Source organism: Spermophilus citellus (assembly GCF_964194105.1).
Source record: "Spermophilus citellus genome assembly, chromosome: 8".
NCBI lineage: Eukaryota > Metazoa > Chordata > Mammalia > Rodentia > Sciuridae > Spermophilus > Spermophilus citellus.
Window position 1 is genome coordinate 134,465,730 of NC_138189.1, and position 27,732 is coordinate 134,493,461.

The following is a 27,732-nucleotide window of genomic DNA, read 5'->3' on the forward strand; positions in this document are numbered from 1 at the left end:
TCACAGTATAAACATACAAGTGATTTTTTTTATTTTAAAACACATTATGAAACAATAAGTAGCATCATGATATAGGATGTATTTCATTAGTCTTTGCTTTTGAAAGCTTTCAACAACAAGTCTGCTGCTAGTCCTGGGGACAAGGCCCCACTGAGAACCTTTCTTTCCAGAAGGGGAATCTGTTCTTGGACAGTAGGATGGGTCCTGAAATGCTCTAACACATTTTCCTGAATGAGACTCCACATCCAAACTTTCTGCTGCTTCCGTCTTTTGGCAGTCAGCTCCCCACTGGCAAGCATCAGGTCCCGGAATTCTTTCATTTTATCCCACATTTCTGTGATCCCCTCCCCACTTCTGGCAGAAATACGAATCACCTATTGGAAAGGAAGAACCAGAACTGCTTTACTTAAAATGACAAGAAAATATTTTCACTGGGACTCTGATATTTATCAATTAATTTTTCAGTTTATGGAAATAGTCAAGTGACAAAAATGAATGTTGTGTCAAAGTAAATATTCTGATATACATACTAGTGTAATGAATCTAGGATTACTAAGGGCATAGTAGAAATAAGACACTAATTAAAGGTCAAATTCTTTAGCCCAGAAATTTATTTTAATTTGGGATTGTTCAGATAGATGGTCAGGGGCATCCTGGAGAACTGACAAGAGAGTCACAAATGAGAAAGGCAATACCAGGGAGGTTTTCCTGAGGCCTGAGTTTCAGGAAATAAAGCCAAGTTCCAGTCTGTGTCAAATCCACCTGACTCAGCAAGGCTAAGAGCTAAGCACTTGGCACCTGCACGTACAAGGTGGCTCTGGACTCAATGTAATGTGACCAGGGAAAACGGGAGCTGACAGTAAGATAAGTCATCGTCCTCGTTAGAAGGACTACAGCTTACTCTTTAATAACACAACATCCTCCTGCTGATAAAGCTGTCGGAATATTGCACTACTTACTACAGAATTTTTCTTTGCTTCTTTTCACTTATTAAAAACAGCTTCCAATAAACATAATGGGAATGGAAGTATCACATCACAAGCCTCTTCTCTTGTACTCAAATTCCAATTTAGATAATCAAATCCTTAATTGTTCCATAATCTAAAGGATAGCTCCTTTCAGGATGGATTTGCTCTCATTTCCAAGTGGTTCAAGTCAAGCATTAAGCAATCTAATCTATCACCCCCATTCTAGTTTTTGACATTCAGTGGTTGAAAGATTATATTTAAAATCATGACTACATACTCTGGCTTTGTCATATTTTTAAAACTGTAATCTTCACATTCAAGCACAGATTGATTATATGTCTAGCTGGGACTTATGTCCTCTCTTCTAATGTACACAGTCCACTCAGGGTCAAAAATGTAGAATGAAATGCAAACTAACCTTTGGTCTCCAAGCTTCTGAGCGCTTGCGGAGCAATTTCAGTGCACTCACATACTCTGCTTGTATCCTTCGAGCTGGCACAATCAAGTCTCCGTCAGATTTAGTTATAGCTACCAGATCTGCCATCTCAATTATACCCCTTTTGATACCCTAGTGTGAAAAAAAGGAAGAAGAATCAGATTTTTCAGAACAGTTCATTGAATCACAAGTGGCGTAAAAATAGGACAACCAGTTAATACTGTGATTTTGAAAGTCACATGCTTCATTAACTTTTTTCCTGTATTTCTCTAATCCCTGGATGCCAGGAATCACAATTACTTGATAAAAATTACTTAAATCCACCAGTTCATGGGATTACAGAAGTTATTTGTAACATCTCTTCCCAACTTACAGAGTAGTTTAGTAGGATACATTCAGAATTAGAGTAAATAGATCAAAGACACAACATGATTGAGTGGCAGGAGACAATTCACCCAGTCTCATGATGGATTCTGCTTCTCATGAGCAGGATACAAAACCATCCATCCTAAGAACGCTTAAAAAGAAAACACACATTTCACTAACATCTGCATTTCTCAAAACAACATCTTCAAAAGTTTTTTAAATGCCTATAGCATTTTTTTAAATTTGCAACTAAGAAAAAATAACCTGAGAGCTAAAACTGTCCTACCTCTTGACTTAAATTGTGTTGCATAAAAATACCAGAAATAAAGGACAAAATTCAAGGACCAATCTCATTTGGGAAATACATCTTTCCATTTAAGATTAAAATTCCTTTTCAGGGGCTGTGGTTGTAGCTCAGTGGTACAGCACTTGCCTACCATGTATAAGGCTCTGGGTTGAATCCTCAGCACCACATAAAAATAAATAAAGGTATAAAAATACATAACATTAAAAAATTCCCCTTTCAAATACTTTTATTTATTACTTTTAATTATTAAATTCTAATAGTTAATGTTTCTACATCACAGCATATAGTCTGCTATTGCTTTTTTTTTTTAGAATTATGTAATTGAAAAGGAAGTTCTATATAACAAAGAACATGCCGTGTCTTGTCTTTGTTCATATTTTACTGATAAGGACCTCTAAATCCTTAGTATTTCTTGAATGATTTGTTACTCATGGTGGGTACCTGGGACCATACCCAAGTTTATGCAGTGAGATCACTCAGGATGGGGGCCTGATCACACTAGAATGACCAACTGCAGGATTAGAGGGTTGGGGCTTTGTATCAAAACACTTTGGCCCAACCTCTGTGGGGGAAGGGAAGGGAAAGATTGAGTTAAATTATGTAGCCAATGATTCCATCAATTTCAGCTTTGTGATAAAACTGCAATTATAATATAGTGCCTTCCCAAGTTATGCAAGTTATTCTAATGAATATCAAACCAAGGGGTAGTGGAATCCCCCAAATTTGTAGCCAGCTGGTCAGGGGCATGGGTGGCCTGGGAACCCTGGAGCTTACAGCTGGTGTCTGAGTGAGGGAAAGCTTGTGGAAGACCTGTGAAGTTCACACTAACTCCAGGTAGTTAATGCCAGGACTGCTTTGCAGAAGGAGAGTAAGACACCTATTGCATGAAATATAAATTGTGATGGTGGCACCCCAGTTAAAAATAACCATCAGTAACAAACACCCATGCAACAGTGGTCTCTTTTAGTGAGAGCTATCCATATATTCCAGTCACTTCCATGTTATAGATAGAAAAATTTAAGTTGTATGAGTAGCTCAAAGCCATACATTCTATTACTATAAGTTGGGAAAAATATATAGAGAGAATCTGCCTTTGATTCAGATATTTTAGCCAATATGAACGATGTTTCTTTCTTTACACTGTTTTCAACTTAATTTACAAAAACACAACTACATCTTAGAGATACATACTTTGTATTTTGAGAGGAAATATCAAAATAATTACCTGCAATTCATCCCCTCCTGCTGGTGGCAGTAGTAAGACAAACATGTCAACCATGTCAGCAACAGCAAACTCTGACTGACCCACACCTGGAATTTAAATCACAACCATGTCCTAAAATATTCACAGTTATTACATTTTCTCAACCTCACTATCATTTCCATTCCACTTTATTCACTTACACTCACCCCTTTGAACAACCTGTCTTAGTCCATTTTCTGTTGCTGTAACAAAATATCTGAGACTGAAGTTTACTTGGCTCACAGTTCTGGAGGCTGGGAAGACCAAGAGCACGAGCCAGCATCTGCTCGACATCTGGTGAAGGCCTCCTTGCTGTATCATAACATGGTGGAAGGCATCACATGGCTAGACAGAGCAAGCATGGTAGCTCAGGTCTCTCTTCTTAAAAAGCCACAAATACATTATGAGGGGCCCCACCTCTAAATACCATTAACATAAAAATTGGGGGATTAAGTATCTGACACATGATCTTTTGGGGGGACACATTCAAATCACAATACCCACCTCTGAAGAATTTATTAAATGCCACTATTTTACACTCTTAAGAAAACTGGTAGCCTTCCTAGCTCTCTCTCTCTTTTCCCCATTAGACCTATTCCTTGACTGAATGGAGATCCAAGGGACTTCCACTCTCTCCTAGTCTCAAAGCTTTTCTTGGCTTCTCTTTCTTCAGTGAGTAGCTGGAGCACTGTGACTCTAATCTTAAACCATGCCTTCAGATGCTTCCATCTTTTCCTTCATATTTCTACCCTGAAAACCTCCAATCACAGGTCAATCCAAATATGTGTACTGTTTCCTTTATAGGCATGCTTGAGAAGTCTCTGCACTGTGGATGGGTGCCACTACAGCATCATGGTCTCCTGCATCTGCCACACCTTCCCTCACTGCCTAGTAAAGGCACTCCCTGTCAAGGCCCTGGGTCAGCCACCTTTCCCATTTCTCACAACAGTGATCTCCCACCGTCTCCCCACCCGATCACTGTGGACCTACTTCACAGAGGAATAAAGGGAGAACTCCCCCCACTTCTCCCTGTCCACCTCCACAGACAAATGATAAGATACAAACAGCCCTGCTGCCTGCCCTGCAGTCTGTGGAAGAAGTATTGAAGGGAACCTTCCTCTTCTTTGCCATGAGCCCCGCCTATGTCTACAGGCTCCAATTCCTTGGCACACAATATGAGCTGTACTCAAGGTCTTCTCACCTTGGAACCAAGCAAAACCACATAAAATTGTTCCACTTCTCACCAAAGTTCTTACTTTCTCTTTGTAGTCAAGTTTCTGGGAAAAAAGCAATTCATGCTCACTGGCTCAACTTCACATTAATCTCAACCCACTGAAATCTGGCTTCCACATCTCCTGGGCCACTAAAACTCCTCTGGAAATTCCCTCCTTTCTGGTTGCCTATTTGATACCTATTCTTCCCTGTTTCCTCACCCCAGTGTTACTGGGAACATCAGTGTATCAGGTGAAAGGCCACATTCGTGAGGTCCCCTTTCACGGGAATGGGGCTGAGAGAAAGCAAAAGTCATGAGATAGGGTTTCCAGGACGTTCATTAAAGAAGGCAATCCCACCTAGGAGGTGCACCTCTTCTGCCTACTCTTCCCTGACCCCTTACTCCTCCTTTCCCTTTCTTCTATCTGGAACATAGATGTAACAGTCAGAGCTTCCTCAGACATCTTTTAACCATGAGCAACCTTGAGCATGAAGATGAAGTGAAGGGAGGACAGACAGACTGAAGCAGCCTGGGCTTGCTATCACTCAGAATAAGCACCCATTCTGGACTGCTTATCCCCAGAATTCTTTTGTTTACAAGAAAATACTCTCTTATTTGAGTCACTGGGACAAATTATTTAAAGTCTCTGGGGCAAGAAGTTAAATACAACTTTTAGGTAACATGCTTGGTTTTTATTCTACCTTCTCCTTCTAAGGCAGCTCTTCTTCCACCTAATCTCAACTGGTGGAGCTCCTTAAGCCCAGTCCTGGCTACTGCTAGGGACTGAATTATGTCTGCCTCTACCCTTCTCGTTCTCATGTGGAAGCCCCAACACTCGAGGTGACTGTATTTGAAGACTGGGCCTGCAAAGAAAGTAAATGAGGTCATAAGGATGGAACCCCTAATCCAACAGGACTACTGTCTCATAAGAAGAGGAAGAAACATCGGGGTAAGAAAAATGCTCATGGGAGGACACAGCAAGAAGGCAGCCATCTACAAACCAAAAGAAGTTGCAGAAAAAAAGAATCCTGCCAGCACCTGGGTCCTGGACTTTCAGCCTCCAAAACAGTAAGGAAATAAATTTTGGTTGTTTAAGCCACCCAGTTTACAGTATTTTGTCATGGCAGCGTCAGAAAACTAATATGGTTATCTTCCATTTTTGCCCCATAGTTTCCCCAGTTTACAGCCTGATATATGAAACTCTGAACTATGCTGCTAACTGCTAAATCCATCTTTCTTACTCAGTCTTTTTCAGGACACACAGTCACTTGTACACCTAATAAGCATCTTATACTTAATATACTCACAACTGAACTTCTCATTTTCCCCTCTCCAAATCCCTCTTTTCACAGCATTCTTGATTATCTTCATTTCTCTTCCTTCCTCATCTCTTATACCTAATCATGGATAAAGCCCTGCCGATGTACACTAAAGCCTTTTTAATCCCTCTCCTATTCTCCATTCCCATTCCCCTGTTTGGTTCAGAGCCCTGCCATCTCTTTCTCTGATGAGTATAAGAGCCTCCTCACTGCATCCTGCCTCTGCCCTTCTAATCATTCCACACTCTGCTGTTAGCAATGTTTCCAAAATGCACATGTGGGTTTCTCCCCATCCTGCTCACCCTGCATGGCTTCCCACTTCTTTCAGGGCAAACTCTAACCTCCTTGACATGGCACATAAAGCCCAGACAGTCAGCCCTGGCTCCAGCACTAACCCCCACACACCCCTTCACACTCTGTGCTGTCAGTACCCTAACTGAACTGCGCTTTCTCCCTCAGTATCTGCAAAGGCCCTTCACACACATTTTGTTTCACTCCTATTCTTTCTTCAAAACTGAGTCCAGCTGTCACCTCCTTTAGGAAGCCTTCACCGAGTTCCCTATATCTGAGTGAGTTAGGTTGCGTCACAAACATTTAGGATGCAGTAATATAATAGATGGTCTCTCCACCATAACACAACTAATTGTCATTTCAGTGTCTTCACTGCATATAATTCTGTGCTACAGATATAAAATTAAATAAAACAACCCTCAAATCAAAAAATAGCTAACTGCATTACTTTTCTTAATAATACAGACAGATGAAATGCGCTTACACAAAACAGGCGTGGGGCTTCTCTTGCACAGCTCATCCTAAGTCTACAGCTCTTCTCTGGCACACATGACATGCTGCCTCAGGTAACAGTGATTAGCAGTGGCTCACTGTCACCCTCCAAATGGCAAGCTCTTTGAGGTTAGGAAGTGTAGCCTATGTACTCCTATTTCCTATAGAGTCTGGGGTAATATCTTGCTTAATTACACCTTTAATAAGTATCTGCTGAATGAACAAAATATAATTAGTTGTTATTCATCTTTATATGGCATTGGTTATAAGAGTATATTATCTTTCTGAAAGCATATCACACTCACCTACAGTTTCAATAAGAATGATGTCATACCCCCCTCCTTCACACAACAGGATAGCTTCATTTGTGGTTCTTGTCACACCTCCTAAAGTCCCTCTGGTAGGAGATGGCCTGATGTATGCATTCATATCTCTTGATAACTCCGTCATTCGGGTTTTATCCCCTAAGAGTGATCCTAAAACACATAATTACATTTTATAATCATGGAACAGTTCTAAGGTCCAATTATCAATCAGCCAGTTCCCAGGAGATGTGTCATATCTTAAGATATATTTCATATTATTGAGCTTTCCTCTAACTCACTATATATAATCATGCAGGATCCATTTTTTTAAACATTCCAATCCCTTTAAAACCTAAAAGGGCTTCCCACTGCCCCAAGCCAGATCCTTTGGCCTAGCACTGAAGGCTCTCAGAACCCAGCCATACCTTACCTGTCCAAATTTGGCTCCTACCAGTCTCAAACTTCCCTCTGATCCAGCTGGGTGGTTTCTTTATTGCCTTCTTAACATCTTCCTCCCCTCCTTTGCCTGTGCTCTCATGCCACAGACATCTCTTTTTTTCTCAGTGCTAACTTACAAAGTGTCACGCCCAGGGTCTGGGCTTTTCTAGAACTTTTTCACCCCAAGTCTACCTCTTGTGAGTTTCTCAGTACAACAGCGGCTCTGCAACCTGCCAGCATCCTGGAGAGCACCAGAGAACTTCACTATCCCTCCCCTTCCCATCATTACCTAGAGCACCCACCACTCCTCATTCTTTTATTTGTGTAAATGGCATTTTCTCTATGTAAATGAATCTTTATGCTGCCCTTCATCCTATGCGTGTTGTTTTAATTCTTTACCAGTTAGAAATTTTGAAGCCCAGACTGAATGCAAAGTAAGTCAAATGAATGGATGGAAAAGTATTCACACAAAATATTTTGGATTTCATATCTATGTCTTATTTCTTCCATATGGTGATTCTCAAGGAGTAATTTTATCTCCCCTGCCCAGGACATTTGGTAATGTCTGGAGAAATATTTACTTGTCACAGTGTGGGTGGGATGCTACTGGCATCTACTGGATAAAGGTCAGGGATGTTGATAAGCATCCTTCAGTTTAAAGGGCAGTCACCTACAACAAAGAATTGCCTGGCCTCAAATGGAACTAGTACCAAGGTTGAGAAATTATGCTTTAGCAAAAATTCCCTGCTTATGAACCTTGTCTTATAGATATTGAACACTGAATGCTAAACAATGTGTTAACAGTCGGCACTCAATTTAAAACTTGTGGAATGGAACTAGTTAAAGTTTTTTAGTTTCTTGCAGTATTTTGGCAACATCAATACCTGTAAATTCTAGAAAAATAAAAGCTCTGGAACTACTATTACCTTTTCCTACTTTGCTTTAGCTATATAACATGTGAAGGTGTGGTGCTGTTTTAACCCGAATATTTATTTTCAATCTGCCTAAGGGCTATTTTTTTCCACATAAGTTGATACTAAAAATTAAGAAGATTAAAGATATGCTCTCTTCTCTTATGACTACAATTTAGAGTCTTCTCATAAGTATGAATTCTAGAGCATACAGCTACCATGTGCCTCAACTACTTTATTTACTTCACATAAAACTTCTTCCCAAAGTAATTTTCTGCATGAAATCATCCCTGTGGAAGTCAACAATCTGCCAAAGTTTAAATTATTATCCTATAGATCCTATCACACTGAACTAAACATTATGAAATTATTCTCCCATGTAATTGTCTTTTGCAGTGAATCCAAAACTGTTAGTTGTAGACCCCCAGGGAGGTCTCAAAGGTATCACAGGGGGTCTGTGAGTTTAAAGCACCAAGACTAACTACAGACCAAAAATTGAATGCTTCTCAAACTTCAGTGCTATTTTTCAAATGTATGTGTTGTCATAATAAGGTAGGAATTTACAGTTCTAGTGTCCTGTGTATCTTCATATTTTTTTTCTTTCAAAGTCTGTATTTTTTTTTTTAATCTGAGAAAGGGGCTCTCCTTTTTGGTTTGAGAAAGGTGAAGAATCATACATTTAGCCCCCGACCCGCGCTGGCTTCATGAAAGAAGGTTTGAGTCGTGAGAAACCGTTAGGGAGTTTTAAATTAAAGAGACAAGACTCTAATTACCTTTAACCAGCTCCTGGACGGTTCCTCCTAGCTCCAGCCTTAAGCCACCTATTGTGGTATCGAGGTTTACTGAAGAGGCTAGCAAGATAGAGAGAACACGCCAGGGAGTGGACTTTTATTGGGGAACAAAAAATTCTGGGGAAAATCCCATCCAATGAAGATGAAGGGGGGCAGCATCCCAAGGTCAGGGGAATGATTGGGTCTTCAGGGTAGTGGTCAGACACACCTCTGCACGGACAAGCCCTTGGACTTGGAGAAGGGTGGGGAAAGCTCTAACACAGCTGTGCCTAAACGCCTCTCACCCAGCCAGGGAGGGAACTCAAATCATGTGCGAGGATGGCCTCCCACACACATCCAGACAACGTCAGCACAGACTACTTTATAACATTTCTGCTATCAATTGCAATCTCAAGCTATTATTTCCTCTTTCAATTGCAAATAGTCTAGGATATTAAGAAGGTGGAGGGGAAAAGGACTTCATACCTATATGAAAATGAGGAACACTTATTAAAAAAAATCACCAAGGTACTTACCTTTAACAAAGTTTAAATATAAATAAATTAGGCAATGCATTGACACAGATTTAATCTTAACTTTCTAAGTATAAATTTTATCTACATTATTTATTTATTTATTTTGGTACTAAGGACTGTACTCAGGGGCACTTGACCAATGACCACTGAGCCACATCCTCAGCCCTATTTTGTATTTTATATACAGACAGGGTCTCACTGAGTTGCTTAGTGCCTCACCTTGCTGAGGCTGGCTTTGAACTTGTAAACCTCCTGCCTCAGCCTCCTGAGCTGCTGGGATTACAGGTGTGTGACACTATGGCTAGCTACAATTAACCTCTTTAATTATAGTGAATCAAAGACTTCTGAGCTAGATGTCTCAATGAGTGCTAAAAGGGATTGTTGCCCACCTCTCTAATAACTATGGCAATTGAAATAATATTCCATCTGCAGAACACCACAATATACACACCAAACACTTCCAAAAAGCCCCCTATATTCATTCTTTCACAACACACACTTGTGTTGATTCATCTTTTCAGAAACCTCCTAAGAATCACAGCTTCACAAGGCCAAGAGCATGGTATCTTATTCACCATTACACTGCACAATACTTTCTTTACACAATTCCTTGCCTGTAGTAGGCATTCAAATACTGCTTAAGTGAATAACTGCAGTTGAGAAGCTTAAATCATAAATAGGGGTAAGGAAAGAAAGACCTTTCCTGAGTATTTACATGGCATGCTTTATGTTTTCTTTAACTGATCCTTTGAGAACTAAGTTTATATTCATTTTATCTCTGATGATCTGCAAATTAAACTGTGAATGATTGTATGACCTTAAATCAGTAAGTAATTGCTGAACCCTGTACCTGCACAAGATACAATACTAAGTGCTATAGGGGGAACAGCAATATATTACATGATCCCTCTAAGAGCTTTCTGTTTAACTAGACGTATAAACAGGTGACAAGTCATAAACAGCAGTAAATTTCTTTTTCTTTTTTTTTTTAAGCTTAAGATAAGTTACAACAATAGGAAAATAACAGATGGGTAAGAACCATTTTCTACATAGCCACTGATGCAGTCTGCATAAACAATAGAAGATAAGGGTCTAGCCTTAGGCATGATTGCCAAGGGCTAAAATTTGTTTTTGATCATCTTCAACTTCTGGCACCTGTAATGCTGGTTCTCCAAGTGCCACTGTGCTACCCACAAGCTGACCTTCTCTGCGCAGTCCAATGCTCCCCAACCACTTCCCTCAGCTTCTACCCACTCTGCAGAGGCCCCTTCCCTCAGTGAGACCAAACAGCTACAGGTACAGGTCACTTGATCATGGAAAAAAAAAAAAAAAAGCTCTACAACCCCAAAAAACTAGCTATACTCACCACCACTAGTGCAGGAAGAAGGGTCCACAGCTAGCACTGATAATCTGTGCCCTCGCTCAGTAAGCATTTTTCCAAAATATTCTATAAATGTTGATTTTCCAGCACCAGGGGGTCCAGACAATCCTATAGTGAAAAGAGATCTTCTAATTTACTAGATAAATGAAATCAGCACCACGTTCAGTTTACTGAATAAAACATTAGACTATCTTATATTATTAAAACTATCATTAATATATATTTAAACATGTCCTAAAGCAGAAAATAAAAATCTATCTTTTTATCTAATCCCCAAATAATGAGGGTATATAGGAACAATTCTGAGTTCCATGTGTTTATATATTCACTTTTTAAAAATACAAAACATGCTTGCCTTTTTACTACAATGTAGATTTTTTGAGACACACTTCAGTGCCTATATTTTAATGTGCTGAATTTCTATATCTGCCCAGGTCTCATCATGACTGGCAATTATTCCACCTGCCCCAATTCTGTCTATTTTCTCTGCCCATTGGAAAAACAACTCATTACTCTAGAAATTTCTAGTGATTGAGAAAGTAATTTTCTATTCACAAAGGATCATTCTTCATCTCACTTGTAACTCAAAGAATATCATAAACAGAGTCCTGAAAAAAATAATTTGTGTTAAGAGAGAGAGAAAAGCTCCCTTCTCCAAGAGCTAGTCAAGCATGGTGGATAAGAAGGCAACCCCCAGAGCCAACCAGCAGGTTCTCACTCTAGTTGTGCCTCTTAGGAGATGCAGAGATCAATGCTCTCCAAGTTACTTTCCCTCTATGTGTGCTTCAATAATAAAATAGATAGTGTAATAGTACCTATCTCTTCAGGCTGTTTTAAGAAGCAGATCAGTTAACATTTGCAATATGTTTGAAACAGTGTGTGGCACACAAGACAAACATGTTTTGTCTAATGAGTATATACAACCCAGGTGTTTAACTGTATTCAAAACTATGTATAGTGTATGACATGCTTTGCTTTCAATACAATTCTCAGGGCTGCTTCCTATCTTCAAAACCTTTACAGATGCTGAATAAATACCTGCTGCTTTTATTTGTGATGATGATAAAATGACAACAACAAAGACAGGCATTTATCTGGCCTAAAAAGATTAGGATGGAAGAATCAGAATACCACTTCAAAGTTATGTATGAATTGCTATCACTTCAAAGTTATATATGAATTGCTAAGTTAATTCCAGATATTTCTGAACCATTTTCTCTGCAAGGATTCTTTAAAACATAGTAAGGTGAACTTCATCATAACTAGAGTTTCTCTTGGTGAATTTGCTATTTTTCCTGTCTACAACAAAAAGATTAGTAACACTCAATGGAGTACTCTCCCAATGAGAGTCCCTCGATGAGGGTAGAAGAAAAAACCATGTAAAATATGTGGGCTGGTTCAAATACTGGTTGGTGAGCTATTTTTGCAATTATCTTTTTTGATATCTATTAATATAAAAACTAGGTTTGAGTCCCTATATTGCCAATAAACTATGATATAAACGTCTATTGTAATGTCAACTTTTACATGTATTTACTAATTCTTCCCAAATTCTCTATATTTTGGCCACACTTCAAGTGGTTTTTTGCAGAAAGGTTGGTTCAAATCACTGAGTTCCCTATCAAGGGACACTGTCTACTCAAACTGCCTTTCTTAATTCCTGCTAGTCAAATATATCTAAATTTCCAAAATATAAGAAGCTGACTCACAATTACAGAACTAAGTTAAATTGCCCAAAATAATCAAAGGATTATTTAAATGTAGAAGGCAAGTGAATATGGTTTCTCCTTTAAAATACATTTTAATATTGAGATGGCTGGATGGTGAGTTTCGGGGGAAACTCAACAGAAAGTATTGGAAGCAGTGGAACTTACCTGTAGAAAGACTAACAAAGAATAACAGAGGGAGGCTGGTATTGTGGCTCAGCGATAGAGCACTTGCCTGGTGTGTGCAAGGCCCTGGGTTGGATTCTCAGCACCACATAAAAATAAATAAATAAAAATAAAGGCATTGTGTACAATTAAAAGAAATAAATATTTAAAAAATAATAGTAATAGAGGGCTGGGGCTGTGGCTTAGTGGTAGAGCGGTCTCCTAGCATGTGTGAGGCCCTGGGTTCAAACCTCAGCACCACATAAAAATAAATAAATAAAATTAAAAAGATATTGTGTCCAACTAAAAAATAAATATTTTTTTAAAAAGAATAATAGAATAATAGAAGCAGAAATGTGATGAGGATAATTATAGTTGATACACCACACACACAAAAAATCCACTTTAGACTACTAAGTAAGAAGGACTACTGAAAGCAAAGAGTACAATGGTTACTAGTTCTTCCTATACATGTTTATCTTCTGGAAGTCACATAAAAATTCTTGCCCAAAGAGAAATCCTATATTATTATATCAAAATACAGACCCTTGGTTTAAAGGATCATGGCAAAATTTCAATATATCAAGATTAATACTTGCAAAAGAAAACAAGGTATTTAAAAGTCATCCAACAGGAAAAAGAATAACCTCACTAGATTACAAACATTTTAAAGGAATTTAGAAAATATTTACTGAACAAAAAATAAAAGACTGACCCACTCTAAATGCTAGTGGTTTTCCTCCATTTAATTGTTCTTGTTCTCGGTGGTAGATTAATACTTTCTGAAGAAGCACCTGGGCTAACTCCTTTTTCCTGCTGTGAGTCGATTCTACAAGAGTTATGGCCTCTGCTAAGCAGGCCCTTTGCCCTTGGATTAAGCCAGTATAAAGTTTATCCACAAATCTTTGTTCTTTATCAGAAAGTCCTTCCATGTGGTCCTTTAAGGTTGCTTGTACACATAATTTCCTCCTTAAGCCATTTGACAACAGCATCCACTTTGCACAATGGAGTCCAAGCGACTTAAATGGCTGAGCACACGGGATTCCTGACAGGAGATGAGCACTTGAATGAAAGGTGAAGTGGTAACCAGGGACAGGTGTCCTTAACAGGCCTTTTAGGAAATGCTGGTGAGGATGCAGCAGTAGGAGCGCAGGAAGATTCATTTTGTTTGTAACTGAAGAAAACCACGGATGCTTTTTGACTCGATTGATTTGTGACCTCCCTAGAAGAAAGAGAAACATATTTTGCCAGTTTATACAGACAACTAAGATATGGAGGTAGTAAAAGTGAAAGTAGAGTGCTTTTCCCACATTCTAAAACACAAAATTAGCACTCTTGGCTGTATACATGGGTGAGTTTTCTTACTAAATTTAAGAGAGAAGACTTCCCCCTTGGTCACAGTTAATATTCAGAGTAATCAAAATCATGAAACTATTACTCTATTGTGAGGTGGAATTTACATTAAAATGTCCTTTTAAACAAAAACCAAATATACCAAACCTCATTAGGGCAGACATTTTCTGTCACACTTTTTCTCACATTCGTCTTCACACTTTCCTCAGGTCAACATACCCAATTCTGAAGCTCATACAAAAGATTCTTTTAAAAAAATGTCTCTGAAGCTAGCCTTTTATTCATTCTCTACAAAAGAAATGTGATTAGTGGTGTGGCACCAGAGGCACAAGTTTAGACCCATGTGTATCCTCAATAGACTCACCCCGAATAACCTGGCTTAAGCACAAAATCAACAACAATAAGCCTTAATGCGAGTGAACTGTGTGGGTTTGTGTAGTAACAAATGAGTGCATCTTAAAGTATGGTCAGAAAACCAGGTACTTTCTAAAAATGCACATTCCCAGCCCCACTACTCAGAAGCTCTGTAGCTAAGCACACTGAAGTTCGAACCGCTCAGGAATTGGATGAGGAGCCTTAGATTGAGTGATATTCTCAACATAGTTTTATATTACATTAGGCAATGAAAGCTGGCAACAGTACACTGAATCAGGACAGGGTAGGGGATATGAGCCATGGCCATCCAGTTGCTGCTACTTTGCTATCATGACCTAGGGCTAGTTACTTAACCACTCTGCACTTCAATGTTCTGGAGTTAAGAGAGCAGAGTGGTTAAGAGAACAAAATGACTTATTTCATGTAAAAAGCCTAGAGCAGTGCCTAGCACAGAGTAGGAGCTCAATTAACATTAGTTTTTATTGTTAGTATATGAATTTGTAAAACAATAGTAATAATTAGGTCACAGTCCTAAACTTCCAGTGACATACTAAGATTTTGGGATGGGGGGGACCAGGGATTGAACTCAGGGGCACTCAATCACTGAGCCACATCCCTAGTCCTATTTTTTTTTTTTTTTGGTGCTGAGAATAGAACCCAGGGACTTGAGCATGCAAGACAAGCACTCTATCACCTGAGCTATAGCCCCAGCACCCCCCAGCCCTATTTTGTATCTTATTTAGAGACAAGGTCTCAGTGAGTTGCTTAGTGACTCGATATTGCTGAGGCTGGCTTTGAACTCATGATCTTCCTGTCTCAGCCTCCAGAGCAGCTGGGATTACAGATGTACGCCACCACATCTGGCTCAAACTAAGATTTATAGGTACATATGCCCTATGCAATCTGGGTGCATAATTATTTGGAAATTTTGGTTTTTCTGGGTCTCATGGCTCATTGAAATTAATTATTTTATTGATCCAAGGTATTTCTCCAAATAGCACTTCAAAGCCAATGAATATAAAATTAATTTTAGTTAATAAACATGCTATTCAGGACAAAGAAGTAGTTTAAGATTTTTTTAACCTGTAGAAACTATAACTGTTCATAAATTTTCCAAAAGCAACAATTTTTTTCAAATTGAGGGGGGCATTATAACATTTATTTACACAAATTTATTTTAAAAAGAATTATTTATTTAAAATGTATAAAATTATTTCTAAAAAAAGTTTTTAAAACATCTATCGACGAGTAGCCTTCATATAAACACACAAAAAGACACTTAAAAGTATCTAAGAGGGGATCTATTGTGGAAGGTGTCATTAAACAACATCTTTCAGCTCAATTCACATCCTCACCACCAACACCACCACTAGCCTGGACACTCACAGGCAAGAACTGGATTTTTATTCAACCCCTACTTTCCAAGCACATACTACTTTCCAGATTGTAATATATTAGGGATGGATCTGAAAGAATAAAAGAGCTGATGAAGGAAGAAGACAGCTTTCTAGTATGAGGACTTGGCCTCTTCCCTGCCATATTAGAGAAGACTGAAAAATTCAGTGATGACAGAAGATACCAGTATAAGGAACTAGTGATGGGAGATATGTCTGGATCAGTATGTAAACTTTAGGGGCCAAGAAGCTAGCTTTTGGATCTTGGCAGAGGACAAACAACAGAGACCTTTATGGAGGTGACACCACTGACTTTGCTCCTTTAGGAGATAAGTCTAGGAACAGGGGTGAAAGGTCAAGAGTGATGAGACCCTGGTAACACAGAGTCCAGTTTAGAAACCCTAGCAAGGACCCCTAGCACAGGAGCAAAGGAGATGATGAGGACCTGGACTTCAGCAAGGCAGTAAGCACATTCAAACAAGATAAGCCACATTCAAGACCTTCATGTCCCCGTTAGAATCCTCAAAGCTTGACATGAAGCCTGGCTCTCTTCACTTGCTAAGGGAGGGGGGGGGGAGGAGCCGTTGCTGATCTGATCAGAGTTTATTTTATTACCCACTTACCTGCAACTTTAGAGCTTATAAACCACTTTCAAATACTTTATTTCACCCTATACACCAATCCCATAAGGACAGTGTGACAGTTATTAATCTCGTTTAACAGAAAGGGAAACCAAGTATGAGTTAAACAACCATAGTCACAATCAGAGACAGGGCCAGGACTCAAATCCATACCTTTGACTCTCTATGGAATTTCTTCTTAATAAATTATGATAGAACAAAAGAGAAATCCTTTGGCTAAAAGGGAAATAGATATCAGTTAACTTTACCCACTTTCCTAAGTGAATAGGGGGATGGGGCACAAGACCAGAAACAGGAAGACCAGCTGGAGAATTGCACTAGAAGGTAGATGAGAGGAATGGCCTGGACCAGGTTGAGGTAGTGTTAAAACAGATTCCAGATGAATTATGAAAGAACTGCTAATGTGTGGTAGTGGTAATCCCTAGTCTCAGGAGGATGAGGCAGGAAAATCTCAGTTCAAAGTTAGCCTCAGCAATTTAGGGAGGCTCTAAGCAACTTATCGAGACCTTATCTCTAAATAATAATTTAAAAAATACAAAAAAGATCTGGGGATGTGGCTCAATGGTTAAGTGACCCTGGGTTCAATCCCTGGTACCAAAATAAATAATAAAAATAAATTTAAATAAAAAAGAAAGACAAAGTTGTCCTTCAGTGAGCTAGGGAATACTGTCAGAAGTAAGGTTTAAAGTGCAAACAGGAGTTTAGTTTCCAACACATTAAATTTAAGAGGCCCACTATTAAACATTACAGCATGTATACCTGCATCAGAACATCACATGGTCCCCTACTAATATGTACAATTTTAATGTACTCATTAAAAATAAATTTAATCAAAAACAAAACAGACCTACTAGATATCCAAGTGGGATATGGAGTGAGCAGCAGCATTTATCCGTCTGAAGTTCCAGGGAGAGGTCAGAGCTGTGGCGTAAATTTGGGAATTATTGTTTAGCTGACCAAATAAGTTCACCAACTAAGGGATTGGATAGAGGATGTGTGACACCATTTTTTGATAAAACTTTACACACACATGCAGGAGGAATACATGTGTTGAAGTGCATGTAAACTCACCTATAGATAAGTAGTCTTGAGGTGTTTCCATATTGTTTTGGGCATACTGTTTCTGATTTTTTTCAAGGCAGCCTATTATTATGGTGGTAGGCAGAAGAATGCCCACCCAAGGATGCCCATGTCTGAATTCCTGGAACCTATGAACATGCTATATCACATAGCAAAGGGAATTGAAGTCTGCTGATGGAATTCAGATTGCTAATCAGCTGACTCAGATACATAGATTAGTCTAGTTTATCCCAGAGGATCACTGCAATCACCAGGGTCCTTACAAATGGAAGCCGGGAGGCAGAAAAGAGCAGTGCAATATCATGTGAGGACTCCACCCACCTCCACTGGTCTAAGGGAGTAAAAGGGCTAACCTGTAGAAGACAGAAAAACCCAGGAAGCTGATTTTCCTTGAGATCCTCCAGGACAGAATGAAGTATTATTGGTAGCTTGATTTTAGCCCAGTGATACCCATGTCAGACTTGATCAAGATAACTGTAAGATAATAATTTTGTGTTGTTTAACACCACCAAGTTTGTGGTAATTTGTTACAGCAGCAACAGAAAACTAACACAGTTGCTAAGGTAACCAAAAATATTTAAAATAAAATTCAGAATTTTTATGAGAAATATCTAATAACTACTCATGATTTAATTATCTGTCATAACTTGTACATTATTTCCTTTTTCATTTGGATTTCTTCCTAACATGAGAAGTAAACTTGATGAATCCTTAATTTTATCATTTATTGTGACTATCAGTGTTACATCCAATACATTCATATGTCAATTTCTAAATTAGACATAAAATTAGCATATGTTCTAGAAAAATCAGTAAACTGAATTATGTGTAAGGTGAAAAAGTGATGTTTTAGCTATGGTACTGCAAAGCTTCTACCAGATTCATCACATTAAGATTAGAAGTTCAAAAGTACTCCAAAATAGCATGACGTACATGATCTAGTCACCAGTTCTGAGCATGGTAGCTTTTATTAAACTATGTACAAACTATCATAAAAATAAGAATTCTGGAATGCATCTCATCCACTTTTTTTTTAACCTGAAAAACACCTATTTAGTTCAAATAACACCTCCTTTGAGGCACATTTCCCCCCAACTCTTCCAGGCAGTTAATTGTTCTAGTCAATGTTCCACTGCCTTTTGTTCATATAACAGGTAGTTTTCTTTTCCTTTTCCTTTTTTTTTTTTTTTTTTTTTTTTGTTAGTGGGAATGGAATCCATGGGCACTTTACCATTCAGCTACATCTCCAGGCTCTTGCTAAGTTGCTGAGGGTTTAAGTTGCCCAGTATGCACCTTGAACATAAGCTCCTCTTGGGACTTTGATTGTTGGAATTACAGGCCTTGTCTTTTTGTCTTTAAAGTAATCTATTTTGAGACCTCTCTCCACCAATTTTCACCCCTTACCTTAGCTGAGAACCTCCCAGAGAAATGACAAAATATTATTGCTTATTTCCTCAGAATCTAACACAGTGCCTGACACAGAGTAGCCTTTCTATATTTTGTTTTTTTAGGTCCATGAATGGATATTCCATCTACCTTGCATTGATCTCACATAAGATGAAGAAAAACTTGGGTTACGATACTTATCCATGTGATCTGAGGACTTTTACCTAAAATATTCTGCCTTCTAAGTTCCCTGTTTCAAATCATCTAGCCAGAACAGAAAATGTTTTAAGGAATCAAAACCTAGTAGCAAGAACATTAGTAGATGAAAATATGTCCATTTATAACATCTCAAGCAAATAACATTTCCTAAATGAGATGAATAAAAACAGTCTTATAGGGCTGGGGATGTGGCTCAACTGTAGAGTGCTTGCCTAGCATGAGCAAGGCCCTGGGTTCAATCCTCAGCACCAAATAAAAATAAATTAATTAGTCCAACTACAACTAAAAAATAAATACTTTAAAAAATCTTTAAAAAACAAAACAAAACAGGGGCTGGGGATGTGGCTGAAGCGGTAGTGCACTCGCCTGGCATGTGCGGGGCACTGGGTTCGATCCTCAGCACCACATAAAAATAAAGATGTTGTGTCCACCGAAAACTAAAAAATAAATATTAAAAAAAAAATTTTCTCTTTCTCTCAAAAAAAAAAAAACCCCAGTCTTATAAAAAAGTAGTATAGATTACTCTAACATTTAAAATAATGATGTCGTGGGCTGGGGTTGTAGCTCAGTGGTAAAGCACTTACTTGCCTTGCATGTTTGAGGCACTAGGTTCGATCCTCAGCACCACATACAAATAAATAAAGGTACTGTGTGTTCATCTACAACTAAATTTTAAAAAATCTGTTTAAAATAAAATAAAATAATGGTGTCTTATAACAATTTAATTGCAATCTTCCTCAAGAAATCCATGCCAACTATTTGATAAGTTAACATCTATTCTGCAGGCATAATTCTTTGTCCTTTGATGTCAGTACAAATCTTAAAAGGCTTTTAAGTGAAAGAAAGAACCAGGAAAAGGATGATAACATTTACTCCCTCCCCTTCTTCTTTCCCAAACTAAAATAACAGAAATGAAACCAAAGACCTATCCAGATGTATAGAATTCTAGGTTCTGATACCTTCCAAACTCTTCCTGGGGACTGAGTTTCTTAGTTCCCCTCTCTCTCTGGACCATGTGAATGGCAGCCAGCAGCTGCTGCTTTCTACTGGGTGTGGACTATGTGTGAGTGCTGGACAAACATTTCCTCATCTAACCTACAGATGAAAAGGCTCAGCCATGTTAGGTTGATTGGCCACGGCCTCAGAATGAGTGGAAGAACTTGGGAAAAACCTGAATCTCACAAATCTATTATCTACATGATATGAATAGCGACAATAAAATAATCCTTTACATTTGAATGTGGCATAGTTATACCTGACTGTTGTTTATTTTTTACTTTTTTTGCTTAGGCCAAAATGAAAAATTAGTTTACATTTCCTGTACAAACCATATTGGTAGGAATTCTAAATGAAGTGTTAGGTGACAGAACAGATGAATTTTAAACATTTTAAATGTTTCTCATTTCATGGGAATATCTGATAACTAAATTTATTAACAAACCACATTAATTTATACAATTAATCTGATTTTAAAGGACCCCACAAATTTTTTAAGAGTTAATCTAACTCAGCCTTATGAGCAACATTCTACCTATACATACATGTCTCAGGCAAAAGATAAAAGTTAGTTTGTTAACTTATATAACAAATAAGTTATTTGTAGAGTGCTCACCTTGCATGTGAGAGGCCCTGGGGTTGATCCTCAGTACCACATAAAAATAAATAAAAATAAATATTAAAAAAAGAAAAAAAGTAGGAGGGAGACCAATAGGCTAGAAGGGGATCTGGGTTTGGGAGGAAGGGAGGTACCTAGGAGTAAAATTGATCAAATGATGTTGCAGTTTTGTACCAATAGGCCACAATGAAACTCAATGTATAATTAATATGCAACAGTCAAAAAAATTCACATCTATTTTTCTCCTGTAGGATGGGAGAAGGGCTTCCTACCTGTCCATGTAACTAAGAGTATTTTTTCTGCTTTCTTATACAAAGAAATCAGAAAAGTTGGCCAATAATCATGCAAGAGAAATTCTATAGCATTTATAATGTTCAGTAAGATACTTAAAAGCATCACCATTGCTAATATACCAGAATATCAATGTATTAATATATAATGAAAAACATCAAGTAGGCAAAAATAATGAAATGAGTTTGTAAGGGCATCCCCTCCTTAAATGTCCCCCAATGGCTCATGTGTTAAAGGATTGGTTCCCAGCCATGGTGCTATTGGAAGGTGGTAGAAGGTGGTAGAACCTTTAAGAGGTACAGTTTAGTGGGAGGAAGTTAGGTCATTGGGGACATGCCCGTGGAAAATCTCCAGCACCTTCTTTCGTTCTTGGCCATCATGAGATGAGCTGTCAAAAACTGCCAACACTCCTGCCATGATATACTGCTCTACCATAGGACAAAAGCAACAGGGAAAATCTGTCATGGACTGAAGCCTCCAAAATGGTAAGCCAAAATAAATCTTTCTTATCGTCTCAGGTATCTTGTTACGGTAACAGAAATATGACTAATACACCTCCCATGAAAGAAGGTTCACAAGAACAGTAGCATTTTAACATTCACATCTGTGCTAGAGAGGGCACTGGGATAAAGGAACTTTCTTATACTCTATACTCCATTGGTGGGAATATAAATTACTACAGCCCACATGGAAATCAGTATGGAGGTGTCTCATAAAACTAAAAATAGAAGTACTGTATCATCCAGCTATATCACTCTGGTATTTATCCAAAAGAATTAAAATCAGCATACTTAAGAGATACATTCATACCCATGTTTATCAAAGTATAATTCACTACAGTCAGGCTATGGATTCAATCCAGGTATTCAGCAACAGATGAACAAATAAAGAATATGTAGTATACATACACAATGGAGCTTTATTCTGCCATAAAGATGAACAAAATTATGTCATTTGTAGTAAAGTAGATGGAACTGAAGCAATCATGTCAAGCGAAATAAGCCAGATTCAAAAAGACAAGTACCACATGTTTTATCCCATGTGTGGAAGCTAATGGGAAAAAAGAGGATTGAGATTTATACATAGCTTAAAAAATAAAATAAAAGGGTATCATGAAAGTAGAAGGGAGGGGCTGGGGTTGTGGCTCAGCGGTAGAGTGCTCACCTTGCATATGAGAGGCGCTGGGCTCAATCCTCAGCACCACATAAAAATAAATAGATAAATAGATAGATAGATAAATAAATGTGTTATGTCCATCTACAACTAAAAAATAAATATTAAAAAAAGAAAAAAAGTAGGAGGGAGACCAATAGGCTAGAAGGGGATATGGGTTTGGGAGGAAGGGATATATCTGGGAGTAAAACTGATCAAATGATATTGCAGGTTTGTACCAATAGGCCACAGTGAAACTCAATGTATAATTAATATGCAACAGTAAAAATTCTCATCTGTTTTTCTCAAAAATACTTTTTATACCCATTCTTTCCTCTCTACCACATTCTATGTCTCTACTGAGTTTTCACAGGAAGAAATATGCTTACATTAGTCAACACACACACACACACACACACACACAACTGCAAAAAGTTTCACTAAAAAGACTTACCCTATTTATATGTGATATACTCTAAGACTGTCTTTTCTTTCTTTTTAATAGATTGCAATGCGCCAATAGGTACAACTTTAAATCTGAAAAACCCAATCTACTATAGCCACCTCTCTGATCATTATTAATTTATCTTCCATACTATCACTTAACCTCATGGTCATATTATCCTCTGCTTAAAACACTAAAATGATTCCCTCTGCCCCATCTGAAACAGAAAAGAAAAAAAAATGTGTATATGATTCATTGATTCACTCAGTAAATATTTATTGAGATCCTACCATATGCTAGGCACTGTGCTAGGCATGGGCTAGGCATGACTCCTGTTAAAATGGAGATTACACTAGTCATTACATAAGTATTTCATATTATTTGAGTTCTTCTGTGCCCACCTGTCTTAATTCCTTTCCTTCTCTCCCTCAACTTTTACCACATTACTATAACCACTATGATCAGCACACAGGTTCCAGAAAAAGCTATACTCTTTCATACAGTGTGGCTGTCATCTATAATGTTTTTGTCTGGCCAGAATGTCCTTCTCTCCTTTAATCAGTTAGCATATTCTTTCTCAGCCTTCAAGAACCAACTCAAGTGTCTCCTATAGAACAGTTCCCTGGCTTCCTTTCCTCACACCTGAAGTTCACTCATATCTTCTGCCATCAGTGCTGGCCATAGTCCTCTCTTACAGTGCTCATCACACTGTGCTGTAGTCATTTAAGATGGCAGTCTTCCCTAGACTCTAAGGTATCTTTGTCTCCACAGCAAAATTCATTTCTCACAGAATAAGTGTATGAATATGTGCTCTAATTTTTTGTGGGTCCATAATGCCATTACACTGATTACTCAATGTTTTGAAAACATATATTTTTCTAGATGGTGCAGTAAGTATAGAGGTAAGAACTTTCTTTTTAAATTCTCATCTTAACATATGGATGTTTTTCTTCATTAAAAATTAGCTTAGCAGCAGCCAGTCTGACTTGGGATATTTGTCTTGAAATTGATCCAATGAATATTCTCAATTTCAATAACTACTCTGGCAAGAAAAAGCACACAGGATTTCCAAAATCAATACATTAGGTCAGTGTCTGCAGTGCAGCACAATTCATACAGGCAATTCAGTGTTATCCCATGTGTTTCTATTTCTCAATGCTAATCACTTTTGATTTGAAGATAAGCTGTCAGATGCCATCAATCTATTCACCATCTCCCACCACTCCTACAGAAGGCTTTGCTGTCTCCTTTTCAAATAACTCAGGAAGTTTTTATAGAGTAGGATGTCTTTTTAAATACGAAACTTTTAAATAGGCTTTAAACAGTCATCATTATGTAAGAGTAATATAGAACACATACTGAATTCATGCAGAGATTCTCTAAAGTTCTGTGTCCACTTTACCTTTCATCATGTTTCCAGTAAGACTCAGATTTCCCAATTCTACTTTTAGGTCCCATTTAGCAAGGGAAGTCTCCTATTTTCCTAAATTCCATCACCATTAAATGTTTGGATTCATTTCCACGGCTACCAACCTAGTTCAAATCTGCATAGTCTTAGGGGGCTCTGAGACCAGATATGTTTCCTGAGCAATTTCTCATATTCTTTCAGTTTCTTCATGTCCAAAATGAAGACATTCAGACCTATGCATGAGGGTAATGGGAAAGATGAATGAGAGAGTGTGCATGGGTGAGCCTGGCACAGGGCCCAGCATCATGTAGATGCTAGCTAACTCTAAGGAACTTTTCTCTTCTTTTCCAGCTCTCTTCCTTCCCCAGTTCTCATCTCAGACTTCACAGCAAGACTTATCCTGAAATATGCATGTGATCTCCTTACTCTCCTTCTCAAATTCTTCCAGAGTTCCCCACACCTTAGGAGGGTAATTCTCGAAGTGTGACCCATGGAACAGTAACACCTTAAGAACTATGAGAAACGGAAATTCTTAGGCCTCAATTCAGACCCCTGAATCAGAAACCATGGGTGAAAATAGGGCCAATAATGTTCTCATAAACCCTCCAGCAGATTCTGAAGTGTGCTCCAGTTTGAGAATTGCTGCCCAAAGGACAAAGTCCAGTCTTCTTAATCTGGGATTACACAGCTTCCCCAAAACAATTTTCCTGCACTCACCTTTCCAAACCTCCTCTAAGGAGAGTTTATTTATTATCTTCCAAACCTACCACTTACTTTTCCAACTCCAAGATTATACTCTCTTATTGTCTCTTTCCCCGAGTATAGCACCTATCCTATCCTGCTTAAATTTCACTCTTTCTTTTAATTCTTTCTGGATGATCCCAGTCTTGTAATTTTTTCCCATCCTTTAATTCCAATTATTTCTGAATATTGATTTAGGTGATAATCTGCACAGATCACAAGATGTACCTGGCCAATTACATTTTAAAAAGCAAAAAAATGCACATAAAAATAAAGATTTGGGGCCTGTGTTGCAGAAAATCATATCTTTTTAAGAGAAAAACCACTGTTCTACAAGGCAACAAATGATTAGCAAGTTTCAAGGGCTCATCAGCAATTTCCATTTCAAATATATAGATTTTATTTCATCATCTTCAAATTCCTCAGTGATTTATATTTCTTATAATTATGTAACTTTTCATGTTTTCTCTCTCCTATTAAAATACAGCACTTAAAAGGGCCGTTATTTTTTTTAAATCCTCTTTTCCTGAATGCAAAACAGTATTTAGTGATTACTATCTAAAATAATATTCTGGACATTGTACAGAGGCCCAAAAGATTTAAGTTCTCCCAGAAACTTTTGATTTTCCACATACTTGGTACAGTTTTATTAGTTTTTTAAAATATATGTATCAGAGTACAGCTTTTTCATTTTTCAGTGAGAAATACATATTTGAAGACAGAATGTCCTCTGCTGGAAGAGATCTAGCCCTGCCTGGGCACAATATTCGACAGAACCTAGATACTGCCTGTGACTTTTAGTCTGAACCCTATTTTTATATCCTAGACTTTATCCCTCACAAAATGTGTTAGTCTCACTATTGAGCTTTTCTCCCACCCAGCCAGATCTGGTGGTGACAATGGAAAGCTGCCTTGCCAAAGGTATCTTCCTAATGGCACAAAACTGCCCAAGATGACGAGAATTTTAAAACAATATTCACGGGGTCTTTCTTTTTCAGGGAAGAAAGGAACTTTCTCTTTGAATCGATCTGCCGACCCCTGCTGGTCCACACGTCCCCCGCCCCACGACATCATCCCATTCAGTAGCCTCCTTCTCCTGCCCCCAATCCTCCAGGGGGCGCCCCCAACCGGGGACTGACCCCAAGCTGGCAGCCTGAGGACTCTCCAGCCCTGACTCCAGGACGACTCGCGCACCCGCGCCCCGACTCACCCTCCCGAGGCCACGGAAGTGCCTCCCCGCCCCTTCCGTCCCTTCCTCTCCGCCCCTTCCGCCGGGCAGTGGCGCGCAGGCGCATCGCCAACTGCAGGCACGGGGCGGGGTCTGACCCAGCTCTTCGCAACGTGGCCGGGGAGTTCCGTTGTGGGGGCGCTGGGGTGTCCTCTGGGAAGGGAGCCGAGGGAAACTGGGGGTGTTAACGTCTTTTAGGTTAGCTTTTGCTTTTCCCCGGGTCCAGTTTGACCCTTCCGCCCCTGGCGTTCGACGACTACGTGTCCCCGCTCCTGTGCTGGCCCTTCACCCGGCCTCGGGTCACGTCCCGAGTCTCGTCCCGCCCCCAGCTGCCCTTGGAGGCCGTGTTGCACCTTCCTTCCTTGTAAACAAGCTGTAATGTGGGCTCGGGAGCGAGACGCATAACGATTGACAAACTGGTGCAATAAGATCTCACGCTGCAAAGCAGTTAGCAACCTGTTGGAGTAAATGCTCATTGTCCAGCCAGAATATAGTTTAAAAATTTTAAATGGTTTTAAATAGCTGAAGGACTCACGTTTCTTCTTAAGAATCATCCATTCATGTGATTTTTTTTAACATGCACCAAAGGCAAGAACCTGCACTCATTTCCACAACTGTGCTCTCGAGAAGTCCTGGGGCGGGTTGGGGGTGGTGGTGGCTGAAATAAAAATGAAAATGAACAAGCCTACTATTTGCCATCTCACAGCGGGTTGGAATAGTAACTAATGTTTTTTAAAGCATATTAAGTGCTATAACAGGTAATAAAACTGTTGCATACAAATCTAGGGCTTTTAGGGAAAACTTGAATTCTCCTAAATGTTTGCTATAATCCAGTAAAGATAGCATCTATGAACCATAGACAAGTAGAAATGCTCTCAAATAGGTGCTATAATTAGTATCTGGAACCCAGACCTCTATCCTCACATGTGATTTGCATAATTGCATGTGATTGGAAAGGTTTAGGCCTTCTCGATTATTTTGATACAGAATGCTTCTTAATGGATGTAGAACAATAAAAAAAAAGGATTATTGGTCTTCCGTTTCATCTTCATTATTTGTCTTACTACTAGTGTATAAGATTGCCAGCTTTTACCCCCAAAGAGTAATTGCACACCCAAGAGTAGTCAGGGTACAGAAAATTAAAACAAATCTAAATGAAGCAGAGATTGAGCGGAGATTGTGGAAGGGGTCAGACTTCAAAGGTCAGCTACTGAACACAAACATAATCAGGACAGGACAGTTTACTTTTTTTTTTAAGCTTGAGCTTGATCATTTTTTTTTCTTTTTTCTTTTTTTTTTTATAAAGGCTTAAGTTTTATAAAAGATCGGTTTGCATTGTCTTAGTAAATGAGGAAGTTTGTTAATTTAAAAACAGTTTTTAATCCTAAACTCCTTTTTATTCTACAGACTAATGAAACACTAGTGCATGTTGCTTTTTAAAATTATTCAGATGTTCCTGAAATTATCCCATGGAAAGTTATTCCTTTGCAAAAAGTTAGTAGACGCTTCAGGGAAAAAAAAAAAAAAACTGCTAGCATCTCCAGTATTGGAGAAAAC

At 38.6% G+C, this 27,732-nt stretch overlaps 1 protein-coding gene across 4 annotated transcripts; it reads right to left on the reverse strand.

Annotated features, from left to right (window-relative positions):
- On the reverse strand, nucleotides 1–26,387 carry MMAA (metabolism of cobalamin associated A). Of its 4 annotated transcripts, none has more exons than XM_081303086.1 (7): nucleotides 26,158–26,387; nucleotides 13,563–14,069; nucleotides 10,962–11,084; nucleotides 6,941–7,111; nucleotides 3,303–3,388; nucleotides 1,387–1,536; nucleotides 1–374 (listed from the first exon to the last, which is right to left on the reverse strand). In XM_081303086.1, the coding sequence occupies exons 1-7, from the start codon at nucleotides 26,240–26,242 to the stop codon at nucleotides 87–89; spliced, it is 1,410 nt and encodes a 469-aa protein (XP_081159212.1). In that variant the 5' UTR covers nucleotides 26,243–26,387; the 3' UTR covers nucleotides 1–86. The 4 variants fall into 4 exon arrangements, with proteins under 4 accessions (XP_081159212.1, XP_081159214.1, XP_081159213.1 ...); XM_081303088.1 differs by lacking the exon at nucleotides 26,158–26,387 and adding an exon at nucleotides 26,087–26,143; XM_081303087.1 differs by lacking the exon at nucleotides 26,158–26,387 and adding an exon at nucleotides 20,908–20,929.
- Nucleotides 26,388–27,732: the final 1,345 nt, after the last annotated feature.